We start from the raw sequence: 23,507 nt of genomic DNA on the forward strand, positions 1-23,507 counted from the left end.
TATAATGAAACTGATGCATGGACACTCACAAAGAACACCCATATCCAGGCCGGGAATCGAACCCGGGACTTCTGACTTTGTAATGCGGTATGCAGCTGTGGAAGTCGGCTACAAATTCTTGTTACTTGCAAAGTTATTGCATACATGTGTTGTATTTCTTCTATGTGTTTAGTGGAAAGTACATTCGGATTACATGATGTAGTTTACATCACGTAGATTTAAATACATGTTTTGATTAGCACGTTTCAAAAAATTCGTGTTGGACAGGGAACTTTTTCTGTGTTTACTTTTTATCTTACTAGTAATTTTGACGTTCAATGCACGTAAATATTCGTTACTATGTTTATCAAGCTGTATGTAAACTATTCCCCCTCTGAATTTTCCTCTCTGTTACGAGTGACTAAATCTGTTAGAATTAGAATTCTATTTGTTCTTCCATCTTTCGTGATCTTTGTATTACTATTAAATGTATTACAATGGGAGCAAACGTGTAAAAGACGATATTCGGTAAGTTGGCTGTTATGCGAAATTTGTCATTTAAACTCACATTACTTTTTCTTTTTTTTAGTAGAGAAAATTTGTGACCTACCGCCCCTCCACTTTGGTTCACCATGAGCCGCCACTGGATTAACATTTTACAAAACAAACATTATTAAATCAGCCAAAGAAACAATTATTAAGAAATTTATTTTTGTTTAGATAACATTTACCAATTCGTATTTTTAACTCTTTGCTAATTGCTACGCATAAATGAGTTATGTTAAATTGCAATTTCGATTCCACACTGTCCCCTCCCTCTTGTCAATGATGGAAGAAACAGATTTGGCCTACGTAAAAGATAAAAAAAGAAAAATATATATACAAAACAGCAAATCGAAGAACCTGCCCAATTGATCGTATATTTGGTATAATCAAATCCGCCTATCTTGCGAGTATTATATGTGATTTATGGCACCAATGACGTTTCATTCTACGCAGTACGCAGTGGCAGTGCGTAGAAAGAGACGCGTAATAATATACATTATAGAAGAGAGTTGCAAGTCATTTGATAACTCTGTTCGATTTCTTCATATGTTTACCATGCAATAAATTGCATATTTGTTTGCAATGTTATTATCAGGTTATTTTGAATACATGTGTGGGCTTATGTGATAAACATATATTTGATACTTGCAGTATGTTGTGCCTTGAAATTAGTTTTTGTGTTGGCGAGAATAGTGAGTGATCAGCTGTTACTTCTGCACGTCTGATTCGAGACTGTGAATGCTGTATTTACGTTTTCGCATTGCGTGTTTAGATTAAGATTCCAGATGTATAAGGATTGAATACGGAAAAAATGATTAGCTAAGGCATGTAAAAACTAATGAAGTCCCCTGAAGCGATGGCTAGTGGGAGAGGAGTGATCAGTCTGAGATTCAATCAAGACCAAGGTTAGTTTGTGGTGCTGTTTGCCTTAGGCATGACTACCCAAACAAAGAACTTGAGGGTTCAGTGTTTTGGTTTTCTGTAGAAAACAACAAATCTCAAATTTATATATGTAATCCAAGTGCGCTACAAATACTCACAATAGTTTTTCCATATTTACGTACAAAATACCTAACTTGCTTCCCTTAATGTTTTGTGTGAGCACATAAAATGTCTCGTGAAGCTTGTAATTGTGTTACATCTGCCTTGTGTATTCTATTAGTACACTGTGGAGTACATACATATGATTCTAACGATGTTTATAATTCAAGTATAAGATAAAGTACACTGCTATTCTTCTTTGTGCACAACTCCTTTTTCCTTGTGTTTAGTTTACAGTGACAGATAACCGACCACACAAGATGGTGCAATAATGTAGGGCAAAATGTATTTGTACTTGACTTACCATTTGTGAAGAAATACATATTAACGATATTTTTCCTTACAAAAGAAATGCATATGCAATGAATAGTTGACAATATAGGCTTTTGCACTGCAAAAGCTTAACTTATGATTGCTAGATGCTCATCATTCCACATGCATCTGTTCTACATCATATGAATTTGCTACATGGCCAAATGGACATACTAAAGAAACATGATGTCAGAAATACTTTTTGAGTTCTAATATAAACAAAACTGGGGCCGTTTACCAACTGTACTCCCTCGAGAATTAAGTCGATTTTTTTTAATCGACAGAGTTCAATGTTTTATGTAATGTAAAAGTGGTTCCAGCTTTAGGAAAGCACAAGCTAGGGAGATATTTGGGTAACAATCAGATATACCGGAAACACATTTCTTGAAATTTACAGGAGAAAAGACGAGAAAGTACTTACGGAATTTAGTTCTTGTGGACTTTCTGAAACTGGGAAAAGTGTTTTTTCGAATTTCTAGACATGACCGCCAATTTTTAACCAGATTTGTGATTACGAGGCCAAAATTAGTGAGTAGGCCTATGCCAAATTTGAAAGTAATCTGAGATACTTCCGGTATTGTCAATTTATACCGAAATGGTTCATGGGGCTATCCGTGCATGGTTCATGCAGCTACCCGTTCATACTGATCAGAAGGCCAAAATTAGTTAATCTACCAAATATTAACTAAATTCAAGATACTTGCTTACCCTAATCTTACCGGAAAAAGTTTCGTGCAGATATCAGTTACATATTTTCCCAATGAGCGCACATTGTAACAAAATATAAGTTTTGTAGCACTAGCTTCCTCACTGCCCAAGATGCCATTTTTCTAGAAAAACGCTCGAACACCGTTGCCAAACCTACCTCTAATCAAAGTCTGCATTCCACATGCTCTTCTACCTCATCTTTCTCACTGACTAAGCAACTATTAATGCTCTGCAAGTAACGAAGGAACAGTGTGGCAATGCTGGAGACAGCCCAACGAATGCCGAACGTCACTTGTTCATATCATCAAACATGTTGTTATGTTTATGTATCAGAATGATTGCGGTAATGAAGAACATAATTTTGCAACATGTATAGACGACGTAAGTGTACAATTTTTGCACGTGACCTCCAAATCTTAACTCCAGATACGTTACCAGGACTGCATATTTAGTGAGTATAAGTAGTAGGAAAGGAATTGGAGACATTCTCATATTGTGCATTCATACCTAAAATATTTCACTTTCTCCAGGGGGTACAGAGGGTCAAGGGTGCCATAAAACTTTGGTATTTTGCAATACTTTTCATGTTCTAAGCAGTGCTCGAAATGGAAATCCCTATGTGGGGCATGCTTTACTCAAATTTTCTTAACTTCAAGCACTGAGGCTGAGGCTAATACATTTAAACATTTGTTCAAGTTCATAATGAGAAAGATTCTGCTTCATTGAAATTGTGATTGTATCTGGATTGTAAATGTTTATAATTGCTAAGTTTGGTGAATATTTTTTTTAATTTCAAATATTTATTAGTAGTCATAGTACAGAGACCTCGCTACTACTATTGTATTTTCTAATATTTTCAGGATGCTTCGCATGCTGTATGGAGAGTGGATTGCGTATATACAACATGGATCCATTAGTTGAAAAGGCCCATTATGGTATGTTTACATATGTATTAATTAACTTGTTTTTAAGCCAGACCCTGTGGCCAAGTGGTAAGCACACTGTGCTGCAACGCCAAGGGTCCAGGGTTCGAATCCCGCTCGGGCTTGTTTGTTTGTGAATGTCCATTCATTAATTTCATCATTTCATCACTCATCCCCATCTTCGCAAATTAGCCAAGAGGCACAAAACGCGAAGTAAAATAAACTAAATTAATCAATCAATCAAACTTGTTTTTAAATTGAAATTATGTATTTATATAAAATGTTATGTACATTATATATAATATGTGAAGTTGTGTACTTTAATAATTTTTGACTTTCTTATCTTCCCTGGTTTGGATTTTGTATATATTAATTCTCATCCTTGTTTAAAAATAACTATGACACCTGTGCTCTGATATATACAGAGCATTCCCTGACATTCGCTACGAGACTCAGTGGCAAGCGGCCTGGCTTCAGCGATTGTCTTTCCTGGTGAACGGGGTCCGTGACAGTTGCACGCTACAGTCTGTTTTTTTTTCGCTCTCTTTCTGTTGACGTTGCAGACTGACGCCACTATAATCCTCCCTCGGAAGTTGTGTTGTGTCGTGTCCGTGTGTTGAAGATTGTGGCTTAATATGGCACCACAAAAGTTTACATTACAACAGAGGATTTATCTTGTCGAGTGTTACTTTGGAAAGAGGAATTGTGGAGAAGTGCGACGACGTTTTGCAACAAAATTTCCTGGTGTTCCCGTTCCACATAGGACCACTATATTAAATCTCGTAAAAAGTTTAGAGTAACAGGGTCAGTTCTGAATAAAAGTGGAAAGAAAAACCCATGTGTACTTACTGAGGAAAAACTCGATGAGATAGGACAAAGGTTAGAACAGTCTCCTCGGAAACCTATCCACCGCCTCTCACAAGAAACGAGTGTTTCAAAAACCACAACATTTAGAGCAGCTAAAATTCTTACATTTAAGCCCTACAGATTGACAATAGTGCATGAATTACAGCCTAGAGATAATGCGAGTTTTGTGAATTTTTGTAACTGGGTTTAAAAAGTACTGTATGAGAAATCGGGAGAATTGCAGTAGATGAACTTGCACGTGTAAATGCCAATTTCCTTCAGAGATGCCAGGAATGTGTTGCAGCAAAAGGACATCATTTTCAACACCTTCTGTAGTCAAGGTTAGTACACAATATCAAAACTGTAATTTTAATAGCCGACTCTAGCAACTATCGCGGACCCCGTTCACCGGGAAATACAAGTGCCGGTGCCGGGCCGCTTCCCGCCGAGTCTCGTAGCGAATGTCAGGGAATGCTCTGTAGTTGGACAATTAAAAAATGTGCAACTTGTGTGAAGCTTAGAAATATCCTGTGGTTTATTTTTCATTGCAAGTTTGATTTAAGTAAATGTGTTTTTAAATTCAATTTTTTCTATTTTGAAATAATGCTTGATTATTTTACTCTTAAAATTTCCATTCCAAGACTGTTTTTGTTTTAAAGATTATCAACCATATCTGTACATGATAACATGCATGTCATGGGAAGATTGGTGGGGGAAACTATCCCCTTGTTGAACATGCATACTGCATATACAACTGGTAGTAAAAAGGGGGTGGGTGGTATACAGCATGTGCATGCATGCATATATGTGTGTGTGTGTGTGTAGGTACTGTTAACTCACTGTACCCCTCGAGAAAATGAAATATTTTTCATTTTCATAGTTTATGATAATTGTGTTTATGAAGTTTTTCATTGTTTTAGCGGCACAAGTTCCTTTTGTTTTATTGCAATTTCATCATGCTACTTATGCATTTTTTACATGGCCCAATTTCAATTTACATCTGTTAACACAATTGTGGAGTTTTAGTGATTACCTACTGCATGTTTCCATGATACTGGTTTTTCACTTCCATATGATTCTGTACTTCCCTACAGCCATTCGTTTACTATCATCTTAGTTACAAACTGCTCCTCCTACCTTGGTTCGTCACCATGCAGTGTTCAAATGTGTACTTTCTTCTTGCAACCAAAATGTTTGAAGATTTTGTTCAATAAATGCTTTCGTAGTTCGGTTAGGCAGATCAGGTTTAGTTCCCTTAGCATTTCAATGACCCTAAAAACTGTTTCAGGAAGATTCCAATTTACTTCTACATTTATTTCCACTTACTTACTGTCGCTTCTATCAACGGATAATGCCTTGTCCATGGAAAGCGCACATGCTTGTGTAAGGTAATTCAAATTTTTATGGAAATGCATATAACATGGAAAGCAACATGTGTGTGCAGTGTTAAACATTATCTGAAGAAAAAAAATAAGCTCAGTAACGGTGTCTTTGCTGGCATATTGATTCCATAGCATACTACTGCTTTCAGAATCTTATGTGAGAGTAACAAAAAATGACAGTGGCGACCACGAAACGAGGACTTGATGACCAAACCTTTACTAGGAAAAGTTGTCTACCTTGATATCCTCTACACACTGTGAAAGTAATCAGCATTGTACATGACATCCTGTGTATTTAAGTTCAAGTAAATTACAAGTTAACAAGAAAATGATTGATTGATTTAGTTTATTTTACTTCGCGTTTTGTGCCTCTTGGCTAATTTGCGAAGATTGGGATGAGTGATGAAATTGATGAATGGACATTCACAGGCTAATTTGCGAAGATTGGGATGAGTGATGAAATTGATGAATGGACATTCACAGACAACCAAGCCCAAGCGGGATTCGAACCCAGGACCCTTGGCATTGCAGCGTGATGTGCTAACCAGTCGGCCACACTGTCCGACAAGTTAACAAGAAAAGTTGCAGTATAATAAATTCCTGTACAAAGAATATCTTAAATCATAGTGTACGTATTTTCTTATATTTATATCACACTGTAAATTTAGATATTGTCTGTTGAAAGAAGTCCAGTCTCCTGCTTTGAAGTGGATTCTACTATTTATATTTATTAACCCCAAGCCATTCTGTGACTGGCAGAATCGACATGGGTTAGAGAAGAAATATGGTATTTGGGAAACGAGACTATATTTTGTAGAATTCTGCTCAATGGCGGCAATAAGGACTCTGCAGATCCTGTGATGCAGGAATGGGATGGAGTTTACGGATCCTTTGCTCGATAATGTAAAGAGCATACAATTTTTTTAAAAAATTAATACGAAACCTTAATGGCACAGTAATTGTAGAAATCATTCATTATTCAAGGGTTCCTATTTCTTTTTCAAGTGTCAAATGTTTTTGACCAATAACAATAATTAATAATACAATTCTGACAATGCACACGCTGCTTTGAAAAATGTCTGTAGCAGTGCTAGTCTTTCCATTTATAGCAAACAGGTCTGAATCTGAAGTAAGACTCTGGGATCCAAGATTAGCAAAGTATAAAAAAATTCAATCTTACCTATGTAAAATGGTATCAGTCATGTTGAATGCTCGTTAGATTTCTTTGTGTAGAATTCTAGCATACAGATGACTACAGAGAGAAAAATACGTACCTCGATTTATATATGGCTCTCTTATTCCCATTAGTATGAGTAGAATCTTGCCCAGACTAGTCAGAACCTGCTTGTAGATTTTGTTGAGAAAGAGGTTTTTACACAGAAAGCGGCCGTGGCTCACCTTGGGGGAGGGGAATGAAGGTCGGGGCAACATGAACAAAACCAGGTAATCTAGGAGGGGAGGGGCTTTTGATTGTCATCACTGAGAGTAGTAACAATGCTAGGGGAGAGTCTATTCGATTGACACCATATTAATATTACCAACCTGTAATCAAGATGTCCTGTTCAATGTTCATTGGCAGCACATTAAATTTCAAATAGATCCAGTAGCATAGTGATTAGACTATTTGTGTTAAAGTTTTTCTTTCTATTCTTTGGCAGCTGGAAAGGATATTATTGAAGGATTTCATTTTATGTTGTTTAAGTATTTTTAATTCCTTTTCATAATACAGTATTGTCTTTGGGGGTGCACCTCTAAATTTGCTAATGACTTTGTGGTTTGCATGTTTACTGCATTTCAAGAAAACTAGGAAACACATTTGTAACTACGTATTTTTAGCTGCCAACTTCATGTTACCACACAATCAGCAGTTGTTACTTTATTGAGAGTAAATTAAAATTGTTGAAACAATACTTATCAGTGAGAATCAGTAATACTGTTGGAAATGTAGAATTCATTGTTTAAATTTCTTCGCAAATGTCTGTTACCACAGTTTTCATTTTGTGAACGTTGATTACATGCAAGAAGTTGTACTCAATTCTAATAATCCATTTATCCTTTCCAGATCTAGATTTAATGGGGAGTGTAGCACTCTGTGAGATGTTACATCGAACCAATTTATTAGCAATCGTAGCAGGAGGTTCACGGCCGAAGTTTGCAGAAAACACCGTATTGGTGTATGATGACATTGCAAAAAAGTTTGTGTTGGAATTCACATTTCCATCACCAGTAAAGGCTGTTAGACTACGACGTGATAAGTAAGTATGTTGTGTAAGTGGGGTATATCTAATTGTGAAGGAAAATGTTTGTATACTTCTTTGTGTGCGTGCTTAAGAATAATTGCTCCTCAAGTGAATTTACTTTTATAGTGCATGGATGGGATATTTATATCCACTATTGGCAAACCTGTTGAGGATGGATGGAATATATTAGGGCTGAGCAGATGCCGATGGTATCAGTTGGGATTCATCTACCGATACTTTTCCGGCATATTAGTCTATTTCCGGGTTCCAAAAATGTCGGGCGACACTTTCGCAGAGTTTAATTATCCTGGATATTATGCAAAATTCAAACTCTTTTAAAAATTTTGCACGAAAAACTATATTTTGCAATTGCATGGTATCTATTGTAATATTCTGATGCAATTCTTGAATATTCTAAAGCAAATTTCTTAGTAAATTGATGCATATAATTGGAGAAGAATATTTAGGTGTGTATTGATATTGATCAATATTTTGATCAAATTTTAATTATTGTAATTTTCAAGTATCGGTGGGAATCGGTGAGAGTATTGGTATCGGTTCAGCCCTAGAATATATAGAAGCACATCCCAGCACCATGTGGCAGCAATGAACATGTCACTTCTAGAAAACTACCCATGATATTTCAGTTCTTTTTTGTTTGTTAGTATACATATGAAGGTATGACTACGACATACATGAATTACAAAACAATATATCAATTGTTACTATTTTAACAAGTGGCATTTTAAAAAGTCTTTTGTTTCCCTCTTAGTATTATGCGATAGCTTTTAGAAAAAAAAGAGCTATAACTCCACACTGCTGCTTTTTTATGACATAATTCACTTTTACATGTAATAATGAAAACAAAAGAACATTTTAACAATATGCACCAATTAGGGGTCCGGTGGGGCAAAAGCCCAAATTTCGAAATTTTCCAACATTTCTGAACTGTAAATTAGTTTGTTATTTGTTTTTCTTTTCAAAGTTGGGGCACAGCTAGGTCCGGATTAAGGTGGGTGCTATTGATGCTGCAGCATTAGGCTCAGATGAAAACAGACAAGAATTTTCCGAAAGCTGAACAGTTTTCTTTTGCTATATTAATCTGAAAATTAATCTTAGAATGAAATTCGGAGCCCCAATTTCGGATGCCTAGACACAGCGTTACTTATTATACAGTTACTATTATTGTTTGAGCTGTGATGTAACTATAACGTAGTGTTTATTGTTCACCGAAGATTTCAATCATTAGGCACAATTTCATCTTAATCCGACCCTGGGAACAGCCCTTACATTTCCTCAAATTTGATCTATCCAGCATCAATAGAGCTGATGCTGGAAGTGATATTTCAGAAATTATTTCCGTAACATTGCCACATTTGTGCATTGTTGTTATTTTTTTACTAAAGAAGTATCAGTCTGTTTTCAATGAAATTTTGCATGGTTGTAGGAATGTACCACTGCTACATACTACATTTTCCCCTTTGGTCAATTGTGGGATCTGTGGATTCTTGCCATATGCCAATTTTTTTAAAAAATCTATTTTTTTTCTTGTTCTTAACACTAATTATTGGGTGGCACAATCCTTAAATATGTCTTCTGAAGAGATGCGTACCAACTTTTCTGGGATTTTGTCCAGTTTATGGGACCAGTGGTCATCCACCACCGTGAGGAAATTTGGGAGTTATGAATGTGTAACCCAGTCTTGGAAAACATACAATAATGACTGGGAAATCGTTGTGCTGACCACTTGTTGCCCTGTAACTGGATGATCGCCCACCTCTGTTCAGGCATGTGACAGTGAGACTGGCAGTTGGTAGTTAGGCCTTTGCCTTCAAGGGTTGTTGTACCACAGGTTATGTTATGTACAATGTATAAATATCACCTCTGCTAAAAGCCCTGTCATTCCGAAGAAAAACAAAACCAATTTCATCTCTATATGACGGTTATTTCTTCAGCTACGATTTTTTTTCATTCTTCATGCAAAGTCTGAAAAGTGCATGCTTGAAAAGGTCCCATCCAGGGAAGGTTTACCTTCGCGTGAGGCTTCTGTCTGTAAAAGGTTAATCTATGAATTTAAATACGGATAAACTAGTCCTCACTTTTTCTTTTTTGTTAATTTCAGTGGCCACTGCCACCATCCTCGTTTTAAATATGAATTTAAATTAAAATTTTTGGGTGCATTGGCAAATGTGGCCATTTTTCACCCTTTGATGTATACAGGGAATGCTCCTTTATCTAATATCTTTACCTGATAGATAAAAAAGGGGTGCAAAAAGCCCTTTGAGAAAGGTTAAAAGTGCAATGTTGTAAAGGACAAATACAGCACATTCAAAAGGCAAGATAGACTTAAAAACTTCCTGGGAGTCAGTGATAGAGACCCATTCTTCTCAAAAAGTTAAAAACAGTAGTTAAAACATTCAATAAGAAAATGCCAAACACTTAAAATGACATTACAGACAACATGGAGGTTTCAGACTAGAGTACTGCATCGGACCACTTTCGCTCGCTCAAACTTGTTTGAATCTCCCACGCTCGTAGTGGAATGATTGGCACTGTCAACCTTAAAACCCATACATGGAAGGAAACCACTATTATGCAATTACAATACCAATAATAATTTTGTATTATTATGTAACAAATACAGCACATATGAAAGTATGCAATGTACAGACCGAAATGTAAAATGGATACACATGCTGAGAGACCTGCCTAAGCAATTACAAACATTGTATCAGTGCAAGAAGTACAGGTACATCATTGTTCACTTACCGGAAAGGATAAAATCATATTCTGCGAAATAATAAAATTCAATCTAACATCATTTCAATGTGAAAATAATTGTAGAAACATAAAATGTCAGTCTAGGTAGTTTCAGCCCATAATCATCTACTTCATTTTCATATATATCGGTAAGATACACAAAACTGCATTTTAACATGGAGATGATGACTATGTTCACTTATTTTTCAATTTCAGTTCGTCTTTTACTTCACGGTCCATATTTGAGGGCTCACTGCCATAGACAAATGACGGAAATGCGTTACTAATAGGGTTTGAGAGTACTTCGCTCGAGCGGAAGAACTATGAATTCTACATGCCAACTAGTGTTACCTGTGCGAACTTTTGCCACTCGAGTGAAAAACGTTCATTGCAGCACTCTAGTCCAGACCTTGTAGAAAGTGACTGTGTGTCCAATCTTCTCAGTGCTAGGGATGGTATGAGGAATGCCATGCATTATGGGATGGGCTTGATAGTGCAAAGCTTATTTCAAGTATATCCTTCTGTAAACAGTGGTCACATATGTTGCCATTACTCGGTGGCCAAGCATGTTAACTAGTCGACTCTTGATACCCAGGTTCGAGTCCCAACTTGGCCATTAATGTTATTTGTGAGTGTCCCTTCATCAGTTTCAACTAATCGTCACTCATCCTCAATATTACAATGAGCCAAAACAAGTAGAAAAGCTATGGCAAATAATAAAAATTAAAACCCCAGCCGGTTCAAATCCGGGAGCTTTTCTAACGGTGGAAGCGGTCCCGGCAGCCACCAGCGTCAAATAACATGGGTACCTGGGGGAAACCCTGGGGGTAAAGGTGGTCAGGGACATGATGCTGATCACATCACCCCCACTCATGACCGGATCAAGAAAGTGTGGGGCGTTACCCCCACACCCCCTATATGCCTTCATGGCATGGTGCTATGCACAGGGGAACATTTTACCTTTTTTTTTACATTACTCTTACAAATGTGAATTTGTTCATAAAGCAAGTAGTTTTTTTTTTTTTCACCTTTAAATGTCAATCATAGAATCCTTGATAACATATATGGCTAATGTGTCAGTATGTACCCAGGTTATTATCAGGAGATACTTAAAGTATTGTATTTCTTATTGTTGGCTAATATGTTAACACTAGCCACAGTGGTAGGACATGTGAGTGTCATATGGGAGACCCAGGTTGAATTCCCGAGCTGGGTAATCAAAAGGTTGCAATTCTTTCCAACCTTGTCTCTGCATAAAGTGACTGGGATTTGCCCAGCCTCTAATGACTGGGTACTTGCAAGTATCTCTGGTGGGTAAAAAGTGGTGAGAGCATCCCTCAATATATTTTCAGTGTTCTGGAGGTAGCTTTCAATGTTATTACATTTAATATATGAAGTCCAAAGAATGGGGATAACAAACAACCTTTCCAAGGCTTCTCGATTTGTCATTTTCATATTTGATTATCTGTTTTCAGGTTTTCAGAGAGTGTGTTAATTTAAATACTGGTTCTAAAAAAACAACTAAATTTATTGTAGACTAAGAAAATAACAAACATGCCTGTTCCAAAACACAATAAGAATAGGGTTATCATACTTCTTTTTTGACAATACATGACCAAACTGGGCCTCCTTGATGGCATAGTGGTAATATCATAACCATGTAATCAAGGGGTCTTTGGTTCAATACCTAGTGGAGGCCAATATTAGTTCAGATCCCACTTTAAACTATAGGTTTGTAAAACTGTTTGAATACACTAACAAACAACAGTGATATATTTTTTTTATATTCTAAAACACATTGTTTGTTTCTATTGTTTTAAGTCCACTTTATTCACAAATAGGTTTATTGGGACTGGACCTATAGTTTAAAATGGGATCCGAACCACTGTGCAATGTTCCTATACTAGGTTTTTATTATGGCACTTGGCAAATGTCAGCATCCTCTTGTGTGTACTTTTGCATGATGATTATGCACAAAAGAAAATGCGTCTCATATTTCGAACAACTGCAGCAAACTTTTCCTCCTCTGATTTCATGTCCCTCGCCACCTCTCCTTGCCTTCTCTGTGACACCGTCATGCCGCACTCCTATTTCTTGCAACTCAAGAACTACCACCGCCATGCCTGCCTATCCACTTTCATATTTGAAACTCTACTTGTGTTTTTGTAATGACAAGAAATGTATACTTCTGTGGCATTGGTTACATACAAATCAACTGTCTTTTATGAAAATTAATACGTATAAATGGATTACTTACATATAAGTTTACATATATATTTAATGAACAAATTTTTAAATTATATTTTGCCAGAACCTACAGTAATTTACTTATAAAACAGAATTACGCAGAACTGAGTTACATATAGTCTCAACTGTGTTTGCATCTTAAACACCCTTAGTTTTTTTATTGTAATACAGATAAAATTATTGTACAAATTAACTATGTTTTAATGTCAATTTGCAGATTAGTTGTGGCATTGAATCATCAGATCCATGTGTTCTCATTTCCAAGTCCAGCTCAACGATTGTTCACTTTAGAAACTAAGGACAACCCTCTTGGTTTGTGTGAAATCAGTCCTATTGCAACGTCAGAACGCCAACTTCTTGTCTTTCCAGGTCATAAAATAGGAAGCATTCAGTTAGTGGTGAGTATTGTGTTTTCTAAACTTTATTAAATGTGAGAGATGGGTAAAATGATTTTTTTTATTCATAATCATATAAAATGTAATGATACCAATTGATATGACACATGAATGCTTCATTAAGCTCCTTAATGTATGTGACCAAGGTAACTGCAATGGGCTTTGCTTTTAGAAAGAAATTGTTTGATTTGGTGTTTTAAGTCCACTTTATGCACAGTAAGGCTAATCGGGACTGGACCTACAGTTTAAAGTGGGATCCGAACCACAAACCCGTAGAAAGAAATTGTGTATTTAAATATTTAATGATAATATGGCTGGATTTTGCACTAAATTACAGGATATTTACAGATATATAAGAAGTGGCTACATTGGTATAAGTAGAAATGAATCTGCCTTGTCCCCATTAAATGTATTTTTTCTGGCTTTTAACTATATATAGTGATGATAGTGATTTCAAGTAAATTACTAATAAAAATCTCTGCATTTCGTGTGATACAATAATTTCAAGCCTTCTGCCTTTCCCAACATTGAAGCCATATACCTATTGTCTGATTAAAAATTATAGATATATAGTTTAGACTGCAATTAAAAATTAACCAGTAGATCTACATAAAAACGAGTTACATCAAAATTTAAATGATTCAATTCTGCATTAATCTATGCTAACCAAAAATTTTTCAAGTATGCCTTCTAATTTTTTATTGTCATGAGAACAAAAAAGGTTCTTTTTTTTTAGTTTTGCAAATGATCCCTCTCTTTGAAATTCAATAAATCAAAAACTGTTTGTCCTATTGTGATGAAATTTTAGTATGGTGCAGGCACAACGATTTTAAACACAAATCTTAATTTTCAGATTTTTAAGATTTGGCAAAAAAAAAACACGTTATTATCAATTTGCGAAACAACTTTTTCTTACATAGATTTTCAGCGGAAAAATGCAGGCTCGATCAGGACTCGAAGCCAGGTCTCTGGCACACCATGCCATAGTTCTACCACTGAGCTACCGAACCAGCCTGGCCTCGCTTGATTTTTTGCTGAAAAATCTACTTAGTACATCTCCTGTGTGTCCCTAATTTAATGAACTTTTTCTTAATATTGTGTAGTCTACAAATACAATATTGGTTTTGTTTTGAAGCTCTGCATCTGTTTTAAAAATCCATTATCATTGCCAATTCACATTGCGAAACTGATTTTACAGAGATTTTTATTCAGCAGAGTAAAGATGTACACCACAAGCACTGATTCGCCGGGCCAGCCTGCAGTTTCCACGGTTCAACAGACATCGCTATGAATTATTTTTAGTTTTGTCTACCCCTGAATATATATGATAAATAAGAATTGTTAAGGTAAACCAGGTCAAATTTTCAGAACATGCCACTGGTGGTGATGACTAAGATTTCTTTTGGGCACATGAACACAGCAGATTGTATTTAAAAGAAATGTTTTTGTAGTCATCATGTGAATAATCTCATCTCAGAATTTACATTATTGTAGATTGCATAAAATCGATTTTTTAAAAAAATTCAAAATGATCTGAATTTCAAATAAATATGCCTACACTATTGTTACTGTAATGTAACAGTTTCATATTACTTAAGTTAAGTGGACTGGAGGTGTGCGGGATCCTGAAAAATCTGGACTATGATCAGGAAAGAAATTTCCCGTCCCAATCCTGCCTTCGGGAAATGACTTCCTGACTTTTTGGAATCCCGAGCAGTCGGGAAATACCAAATGGTCATTTTAAAAAGTTGTTAATTCTCGACGTTTTCTGCAGTGCAAGTCTCATGAACTTATCGGAAATTGTTTGTTTTTATTCCAGAAATGCAAAAACAATCACTTGAGTTGAAAGTGACTTGTAGAATTCGAGATTTTCAGAGCTTCGGGAAATTTAGTCCCGAAAATTTCCCGACTTTGTCAGGAAATGGTGAATTTTTCCTGTCCCGAATGTCTGGATTAAAAAATTTACCGTCCCGACCAAAAAAATGCTGTCCCACACACCCCTAAAGTGGACCATAACAGGTAAAAAAATAGAAATATGGGAAAATACGTTCTGATGCCCCCTCTGCAATGTTCTATGTCCCTCCCCCCTTTTTTTTTTAAAAAAAAAAATCAAACCGTCTGTGCTTGTATTGTAGTTGTCAACATTGTTCCTACAGGATTTGGCAAATACTGAAGCAGGAATGTCCAGTGCCCCTGTAACGATCAATGCCCACCAGGGGGAGCTGGCATGTCTTGCGGTGAATCAGCAGGGTACAATGGTAGCTACGGCTTCAAGCAAAGGAACTCTGATCAGAGTTTGGGATACAAGTAAGCGGGTGCTACTCGTGGAATTGAGAAGAGGATCAGACCCTGCAACATTATATTGGTAAGTTCTATTAAAGGTATTTGGTCTAACAGTGCCTGACTGATATGTAGATATCAGTTACCAGCTTGGCTCATTATCCCAGGTTATCTTATCCATGTTTTATTCCAAGCTATATTTGTATTATCCCAAATCACATCCTTAAACTAGGGATGGCCACAAACTCTGGATAACAGATATCCATTTCAGATGCAACAGATAATCTGGATAATTCAGATATCCGAACAACTTGATGCCTTGCGACTTTTACATTTGGAGCCACATGAAAGAATTGCTCATGGAGAGGATCTTAACAGTTGGTCAACACATCAAAGACACCATCACATCACGAGTTACAAGACCAAATGTCCGTAAAAACCTGCGTGCCTGCATTCGTAACGGAGGTGCCCACTTTGAACAAGACGTGTAATGTTCTTTAATTGTTTTGTTCATTGATTTCATTCACATGAAGATGAATGAAGTATTATTTCTTGTACACAAATGTGAATGTTAGCAACATTTGTACCTTGTTGGATAGCAGATGACACAAGGAAGTAATTAAAGTAATTTGTACGCTTCGTGTCATACCATTTTTGTTATTAATACGTTGCCAAGTAAACTAAGAGTGCATTTTTTTATCATCACTTGTAAGTTTAGTGATTGTTATTTGGGAAAAACTTTTTTTCAACGAACCACTTATTTGTTAGCTTTCAGAAAATGCTGAAATAAGTTCCATACAATGAGCAGTTTTTTCTCACTTCATCTTTTTATGTGGAGAATTGTCATTTTTTAAAGAAACAAAAGAAATTCGATTATCTCGATAACTACTAATTTTCAGACGAGGTATCATATGGTCAAATTTATTGCAAATTGTCTCTACTTTAATCCCTTTCAAGGAATACATCTAATTACCAGTTACCCTGTATATATCCATTCTTTCCTACAATAATTTTGCAGCTTATATTACCAACATAAATAATAAAACAATGTGTGTTTTTTTGGCCAAGTTCTTGAAAATTAACATCGTATGTTAAAAATTAAGTGATTAATAAAAAATTGGGATTGAACTGATACATTTTCCTATTAAGAATGAAGGTACAGGCAAAAAATGTACTTGTCCTAATAACCAAGATATCAGATATTATACACCCAGCCAGCATCAGAGATGATAATGCTTTATTTATGATGTATTGTCTTTCTTTTACCTTCCATTACCATCAAGGACTAAGTACTAAAATAATGCAGACAATGAAATAACTAAAATTAAATAATGAAAATACCCTTGTTGTTTAATCAAAGGTTATTTATTTCCCCCCCCCCAACTTATTGGAAGGCAAGGATTATATTGGTATCATATGACTTTGAATGACAGTACCGAAGATGATTTATTACTACTTATAATATGCATAAAATACTACCAGGAACTTTACATTTCATCAACTGGATCTAATATCCTTTTTTGATATTCAATTCTTTATCTATTTGACATTAATTTCCTTGTTAGGGCAGTGTTTTTTTATGACATATTTTGTAGACATTAATTACATGTAAACTAGATAATGAATACGTGCTGTAAAAAGGTAAAGTGCTCCCCTGTGCATAGCACCACGGCCATGAAGGCATATAGGGGGTGTGGGGGTAACGCCCCACACTTTCTTTATCCAGTCGTGAGCAGGGGTGATGTGATCAGCATCATGCCCCTGACTGCCTTTACCCCCCAGGGTTTCCCCCAGGTACCCATGTTATTCGACGCTGGGTGGGCGCCGGGGCTGCTTCTATCGTTAGAAAAGTTCCCGGATTTGAACCGGCCAGGGATCGAACCCGGGACTTTTAGCATGGTAGTCAGATGCATTACCGACTGAGCCACCGCGACCACCAAATACGTGCTGTTATATCTTTATTCTTATACCGTCTTTTTTACCTAATCATGTAATAAAAATATATTAATTAATTTCAATATTTTAAATAACACTATTTAAATTAATGTAATATAATTATTTTAATTTATTATTATTATTATTTTGAGACACTTGGTTCGGGAACTCCGACATATATTTCTTGATACGTGCCTGATTACCATGCCTGTTTTTAGTTCAATATAAACAAGGGTTTACCTTCTGCAGAACTGTATAGAGAGACTGAGTCGAGAAGAAGAAAAAAAAATGCATTTATAAGCACTAGAAATGCATTATCAGATTCACAACATGAAACAATACAAAGCATTAAAGCCTATGTTTTACTACAATGGAATAAAAAAAAGCAAATAGGCAAAAATCTTCTCCCTAATTATTAGCATGCAGATTTTATACCTGTTATCTTCAAAATATTTTTTTTTAATACACTTGTAAGTAGACTTTGCATGATTCATGACTTTATCTTTTCAGCATTAACTTCAGTAGGGATTCAGAGTTCCTGTGTTGTTCCAGTGATAAAGGAACTATCCACATATTTGCCCTGAAGGACACTCATTTAAATCGTAGATCTACGTGAGTTACTATTTTACATTTATTATGATGGGAGTGTGTGTGCAGCTTCTCTGATGATTTCAGTTAGATGTAATTGTAACAAATAATCACAGAGAACCTTAATAATACTCTGAACAGTGGCATTGTTGGGTATAAATTATTTCACATTTCAATGTCAACAACAAGCCACATTTCAATTTTCTTAAAATATTGGAGTTCCTGCTCTACCCCCTCTGAACGAGTGTTTTCATAAATGAATGGTTTGTGTGGCAAGAATGGTCTTTCAGTACAAAATTTGAAAGCTTGGTTGATTAATAAGGTCAACTTCAATTACACGTGTGTAAACCTTCACAAAATGTTATTTGAAAACAAAGATATACCGAATTCATAGGCAAAATATCAATGAATGACTTTACAAGGACTGCTTAGTTGTAGTGTAGTGCATATCACCATATTATGTAAGTTATTTACATCGTATTTATGATGAACAATTTTCATATTAAAATGTGTACATTTTACTGTCCAATTTTTTCTTCAGGAAAACATAAAAAGGTCTCGTTTTGTTATTTTATATTCCTGGATTTACTTTCCCTTCATATATGGTGTGTTTTCCTCGTAAAAGGGTAACAAAAAAAATCTCCAACATTTTACATTCAACTGTAAATGAATTGCAAGTAAATATTTGAATTTTACTTTATCCTTTGTTTAAAAGTTTTTGCAACACAATAAAACGAAATTTGATCAGAGGTCTACTTCTTACTAATATTAAAAAAATCCAATGCTAATTATGGAGATGGTTAATGGTAATTGTGGAATCTTGTATGGAGTTGCTCATATTGGGTATCATGTTCTCAGTTTTCACATCTTCTCTACAGGTTTTCTAAAGTGACTTTCCTGGGCAAGTATGTGGAGTCTCAGTGGGCCCTTGCAAACTTTACAGTGCCTCCAGAATGTGCCTGTGTTTGTGCATTTGGCTCAAGAAGTTCAGTAATTGGTAAGTATTATTGTATCTACAAATATCCACTGAAATTTGTACATTGAAAATAATGCATATTTTAACCAATTCTATATTCCATCCAGAATTTTCTGATCAAGGCACTGCTGGAAAATGTAGGTTTTTTATCAGAATTTTGTTGAACAAGATTAACTGAAATAAAGCAGTAGTAGTATTCCCTGCCTACTTCATTTATTCAGTATTTCTTTATATTTTTATTTTTTTTATAAAATTGCTTTCATATTCCACAACAAATTAAAATAATGCACAATCTTTCGGGTGTGGAAGACTTTGGAAACAAATTCTGGGGAGAAGAAAACAATAATAACTGAAATGGACTGTCTTGGTCTGTCACATTCACCTTGTTATTCCCACTGAAAACTTTTCAGGTTATAATTGTACTTGCCTTTTTGTTCAAGTGAAACCACGAACTGCATTATGATTTTCTACGACCTGACGTTCTTCATCAGTCCCTTCTTTTTCTTCTTTCAGTCCAGTTCAGATTCACTGTTACTGCTTTCAAAGGTCAACATGTGCAACTAAATGTCTGTGTCATGCAAACAACTCTTGTTTTACATCAAACTTATATTATCTTTTTTCTTCATATTTTTTATCTTGTGCTACTGTTTTTGTTTTTACTACAGCTAACACAGGGTTGGCAAATTTTTTTTAATGTTTTAATCACAAAACAAAATGTTTGAAACATAATGCAAGATGACTTACTTTTTAAGAATAGTGATTGATATGGAATCTTATTAATCATCCAAGGAAGAACTGTTTCTTGTTATAAACACTTCACTGACTTCTTAAACCACCTATTTATGATAGTCTTAAATGTCACAAGTAGGCTGTTCAACAAGGTTTAACTAATCCACAAGTTGCCAGGCCCCACTCTATCCCCATGGAAGTTACTCTTGCTTTCCTAAACATCAACAACAAAAGTCATTGATATTAACAAACTATGTCATCCATTTATTATTCAACTATGCATTTTAAGTACTTGTAAAAAAAAACAGCCAGGTGTTTCAAGCCTTCTCATTACCAGGGAATGGATTTATATGTAAATACATATTTACGTATGAAGTTGAAATCAGTTATATTTTGTATTATCTTTGCACATCATGGCATGTAGACTTGCCATATTTTTTTACATATATTTTCCATATTTCTTAACATTTCTCAACAACAGAAGGAAATTCACTTTCCAACAAAACTTTGTTATTCATTGTTTTACAATTAATGTCAGTGTAAGCATACTGTATTTTGTGTAGTTCATGTAGTATCTATTATTAAAAATGTTTTTTTTTACAATTTTGTCCATATTTAAATAAATAAATATGTAAATACATACTTAGTAGGGCTGAGCTGATATCGATACTCTCACTGATACTTGTATAATTCCAATTTAAAATATCAAAGGTTGTATATTATATATATACAGTATGTATGTGTGTGTTGAAGGAGAATGAATAAAATAACCCACCAAACGATGCATCTCAACATTACAGTCTTTCTTTTTTTTTTAGATCAGTGACAATCGATCAGATGTTTCAAAAATGAGATAAATGCTAAGACCGAGGCAATCGCGTCGTCCCCCTCTCCCCCAATGTTGAAAAATGAGATTATGCCTCTTCAACCTCCTCTAAAACTAAGGGATCACTCTTCCCAAACTAACATTAAATCATCCGTGAACACAAGAATAATTGGCGATTTACCAGCCCCGGACACGACGTCTACAACTAACAGTAAAGTTGTAATGTAAAACCAATCTCGTCTCTTTATTGTCCTTTAACAAAGAGAATAATAATTAGTAAACGAAGTGAAAGGGGAGAATGAAAACTTACCAGTCTCTTGCTTCTATATCAGGTGATTGATTTTAGTTCAGTGATATTCCGAAGTGACTTTGCTTTCGATATATACACTTTCGGCATTTTTTTGAAAAAATGCTATTGCTTGGCATGGAAGAAAATCCAAATCCATCACTACACTTTTCAGAAAGTAACAGCCATCATCTGTTGTTCAAAGAAAATTATTACCCTGCCACGTTTCCTGTCCCAATTATCCAGGTCGGGACAAACACAAGTCTAAAGTTGGAAAGGAAAAGGGGGATTAGCTCAGGTATTTGAATTTCTAGGAAAATGCTATGTACGAGACACATCCACCACTTTCATGGGCAATGACCTTTGTGACTGCTGAAAGTCGAAAGAGATAGATGTCCGCAAACACCAAAGAAAGTGGAAGGATTACCCCCAGGTGCATCATTGGCTTTCGGGACCTCATTGTACGAACAATGCCTGGTAACTGGCCTGGGGATAATTTCACATTACGCTTCATTTGCATGTGAGTTTGTCTGTGTATGGATCTTTGTGTCCGTACTTGCTGTTCACTGAACTTGAATACAGGTTCATTTAACAAATGCACAACTATTTTTCTTTTTCAAAACCAAAGGTAAGTTGGAAAAGGTGAACGAACCTTTCAAAAGGAACAAATTTTTGTTTTGGCCATGCTTCTAGCAACTCAAAAACAATGGTATGCTAGTATTGGTGCAAAAATATCAACAGATACCGATATCGGCTCAGCCCTAATATTTAGTAAATTTCACCAAAATATGGAGTTATGAACTTGAAATTGTAAAAATTTACCTTTTTATATAAGACGCTAGAAAAGCTACATAAATTACAGTCTCAGAATTGTAACTATTACTGTGACCATTTTGAAGAGAAACCATAAGTGAATCCCGAATGTGTGCCACAAAATCCTTGCTTCTGGTGCTGCTGTCTGGCATGCAACTAGTAGTGAGGGTGGGATTAGCAATGGGCTGCCTAACTTTGGAGACTCTTCCCACGTTGCCAAAATAATGTTTGTAACAACCAGGAGCCAAGTCTTCAGCCCTCATTCTCTATTGTTGACAACAATTGTAAATAAACAGTAATTTAAAGTTTTTATGATGGCGAATGCAGATAGTTGGGAGGTGTAAAATTTGGAAAAGAAAAGAACAAAAAAATTGTAATTCATGCAATTCGAGGGTAGTTGTAGTTATTGCATCACACGGGAAGTTGTAGTTATTGCATGAATCTGGAGCATATGTTGAGAAATGTTCTGAAATATGGAAATAATATGTAAAGTATGAGCCAAAACCTAATATATGTACAAATATGGAAAATAAAAACTGAATTTTTCGAGTCTGCATTCCATGATGTGCAAAGATAAAATATAACTGATTTCAGCTTCATACATGTATTTCATGTATTCATTCATATGTATTTACATATAAATCCGTTCCCTGGTTATGTCACTTTGGTGTGAAATATCTCTAATGTGATTCAACTACTCTCAACTCTTCTTTTTTTCCAGCCATTTGCTTGGATGGCACCTTCCATAAATATGTCTTCAATGCCGATGGGAACTGCAACCGTGAGGCTTTTGACGTGTACCTAGATGTTTGTGATGACGACGAGTACTAACAGCTTATGCCTGTTGGAGGGTGCTCAGAGTTTGCTTCTATGTCACTAGTTTGTACATATTGTGGTGTGAATGAGATCTAGGTGATCCCTTTTGGGAGAATTGTTGATATCTTTGCATGTTTTGTACAGGTATAATATATTTTGCACTTTTTATGTTCAAAATGTGTGATTATGTAATTGTTGAGTAAGATTTTAATTGAATTACTTTTTTACACTACAAAATCTTTTAATAAATTGTGTATATGTGGCAAAGATCTCTGTATGCCAAATACAATTTGTATATATAAAACTATCCTCAGTGTTTCATTATTGCCTTTGCAAATATTGAGTGAGACGTTGGTGAAAGTTGACTCAGGAATGGGGTCCAATTCCTGCACTGTATGTTTAGTGCAGATTAGTAGAGGCACATATTTTTGGTAAATAAAAAAGCAAAATTTCGGTACAAAAACGGAGTCAATTTCGGGTTCAAAAGCGGTAAATAAAATAAAATATCGGTGAAAAAATTGATGAAAAGTGGTATATAAAAAGACATATTGGTTTTAAAATTGTGAAAATAATCCTAAATTTGATTTAAAAACTACAGTTATTCCACAGAATTAACATTTCACTTCTAATAGTCAGAGTATTAAGTTTATTTCTGTGTAAAGGAGTCCATTTTTGCTTCTCGAATATTAACAGCAGAATTAATCAACTATCCGGGAATTGCATAACTCTCAGGATAATTCAGACCTCAGGTGTCGCGTCGGTGAATAAACCCTGAATTTCATGTTTGAGTTAATTTCGCTTTTTACAGTTCATTTCGCATTATTTCGTGACAAAATATGGTCACAAAATGCACCTCACACCTTTCAAAAACATGAAAAA

General features: G+C 35.4%; 1 protein-coding gene across 1 annotated transcript; it reads left to right on the forward strand.

Annotated features, from left to right (window-relative positions):
• The first annotated feature begins 1,058 nt into the window (after positions 1-1,058).
• Positions 1,059-22,935, forward strand: LOC145988639 (WD repeat domain phosphoinositide-interacting protein 4-like). The gene is made up of 8 exons (XM_083123689.1): positions 1,059-1,430; positions 3,447-3,521; positions 7,800-7,992; positions 13,202-13,382; positions 15,536-15,744; positions 18,105-18,206; positions 19,061-19,179; positions 22,534-22,935. Exons 1-8 carry the CDS (start codon positions 1,364-1,366, stop codon positions 22,641-22,643), a joined length of 1,056 nt encoding a protein of 351 aa, XP_082979815.1. The 5' UTR covers positions 1,059-1,363; the 3' UTR covers positions 22,644-22,935.
• The last annotated feature ends 572 nt before the right edge of the window (positions 22,936-23,507 follow it).

Source organism: Lepisma saccharinum, chromosome 6, assembly GCF_977018435.1.
Source record: "Lepisma saccharinum chromosome 6, izLepSacc3.1, whole genome shotgun sequence".
Classification (NCBI taxonomy): domain Eukaryota; kingdom Metazoa; phylum Arthropoda; class Insecta; order Zygentoma; family Lepismatidae; genus Lepisma; species Lepisma saccharinum.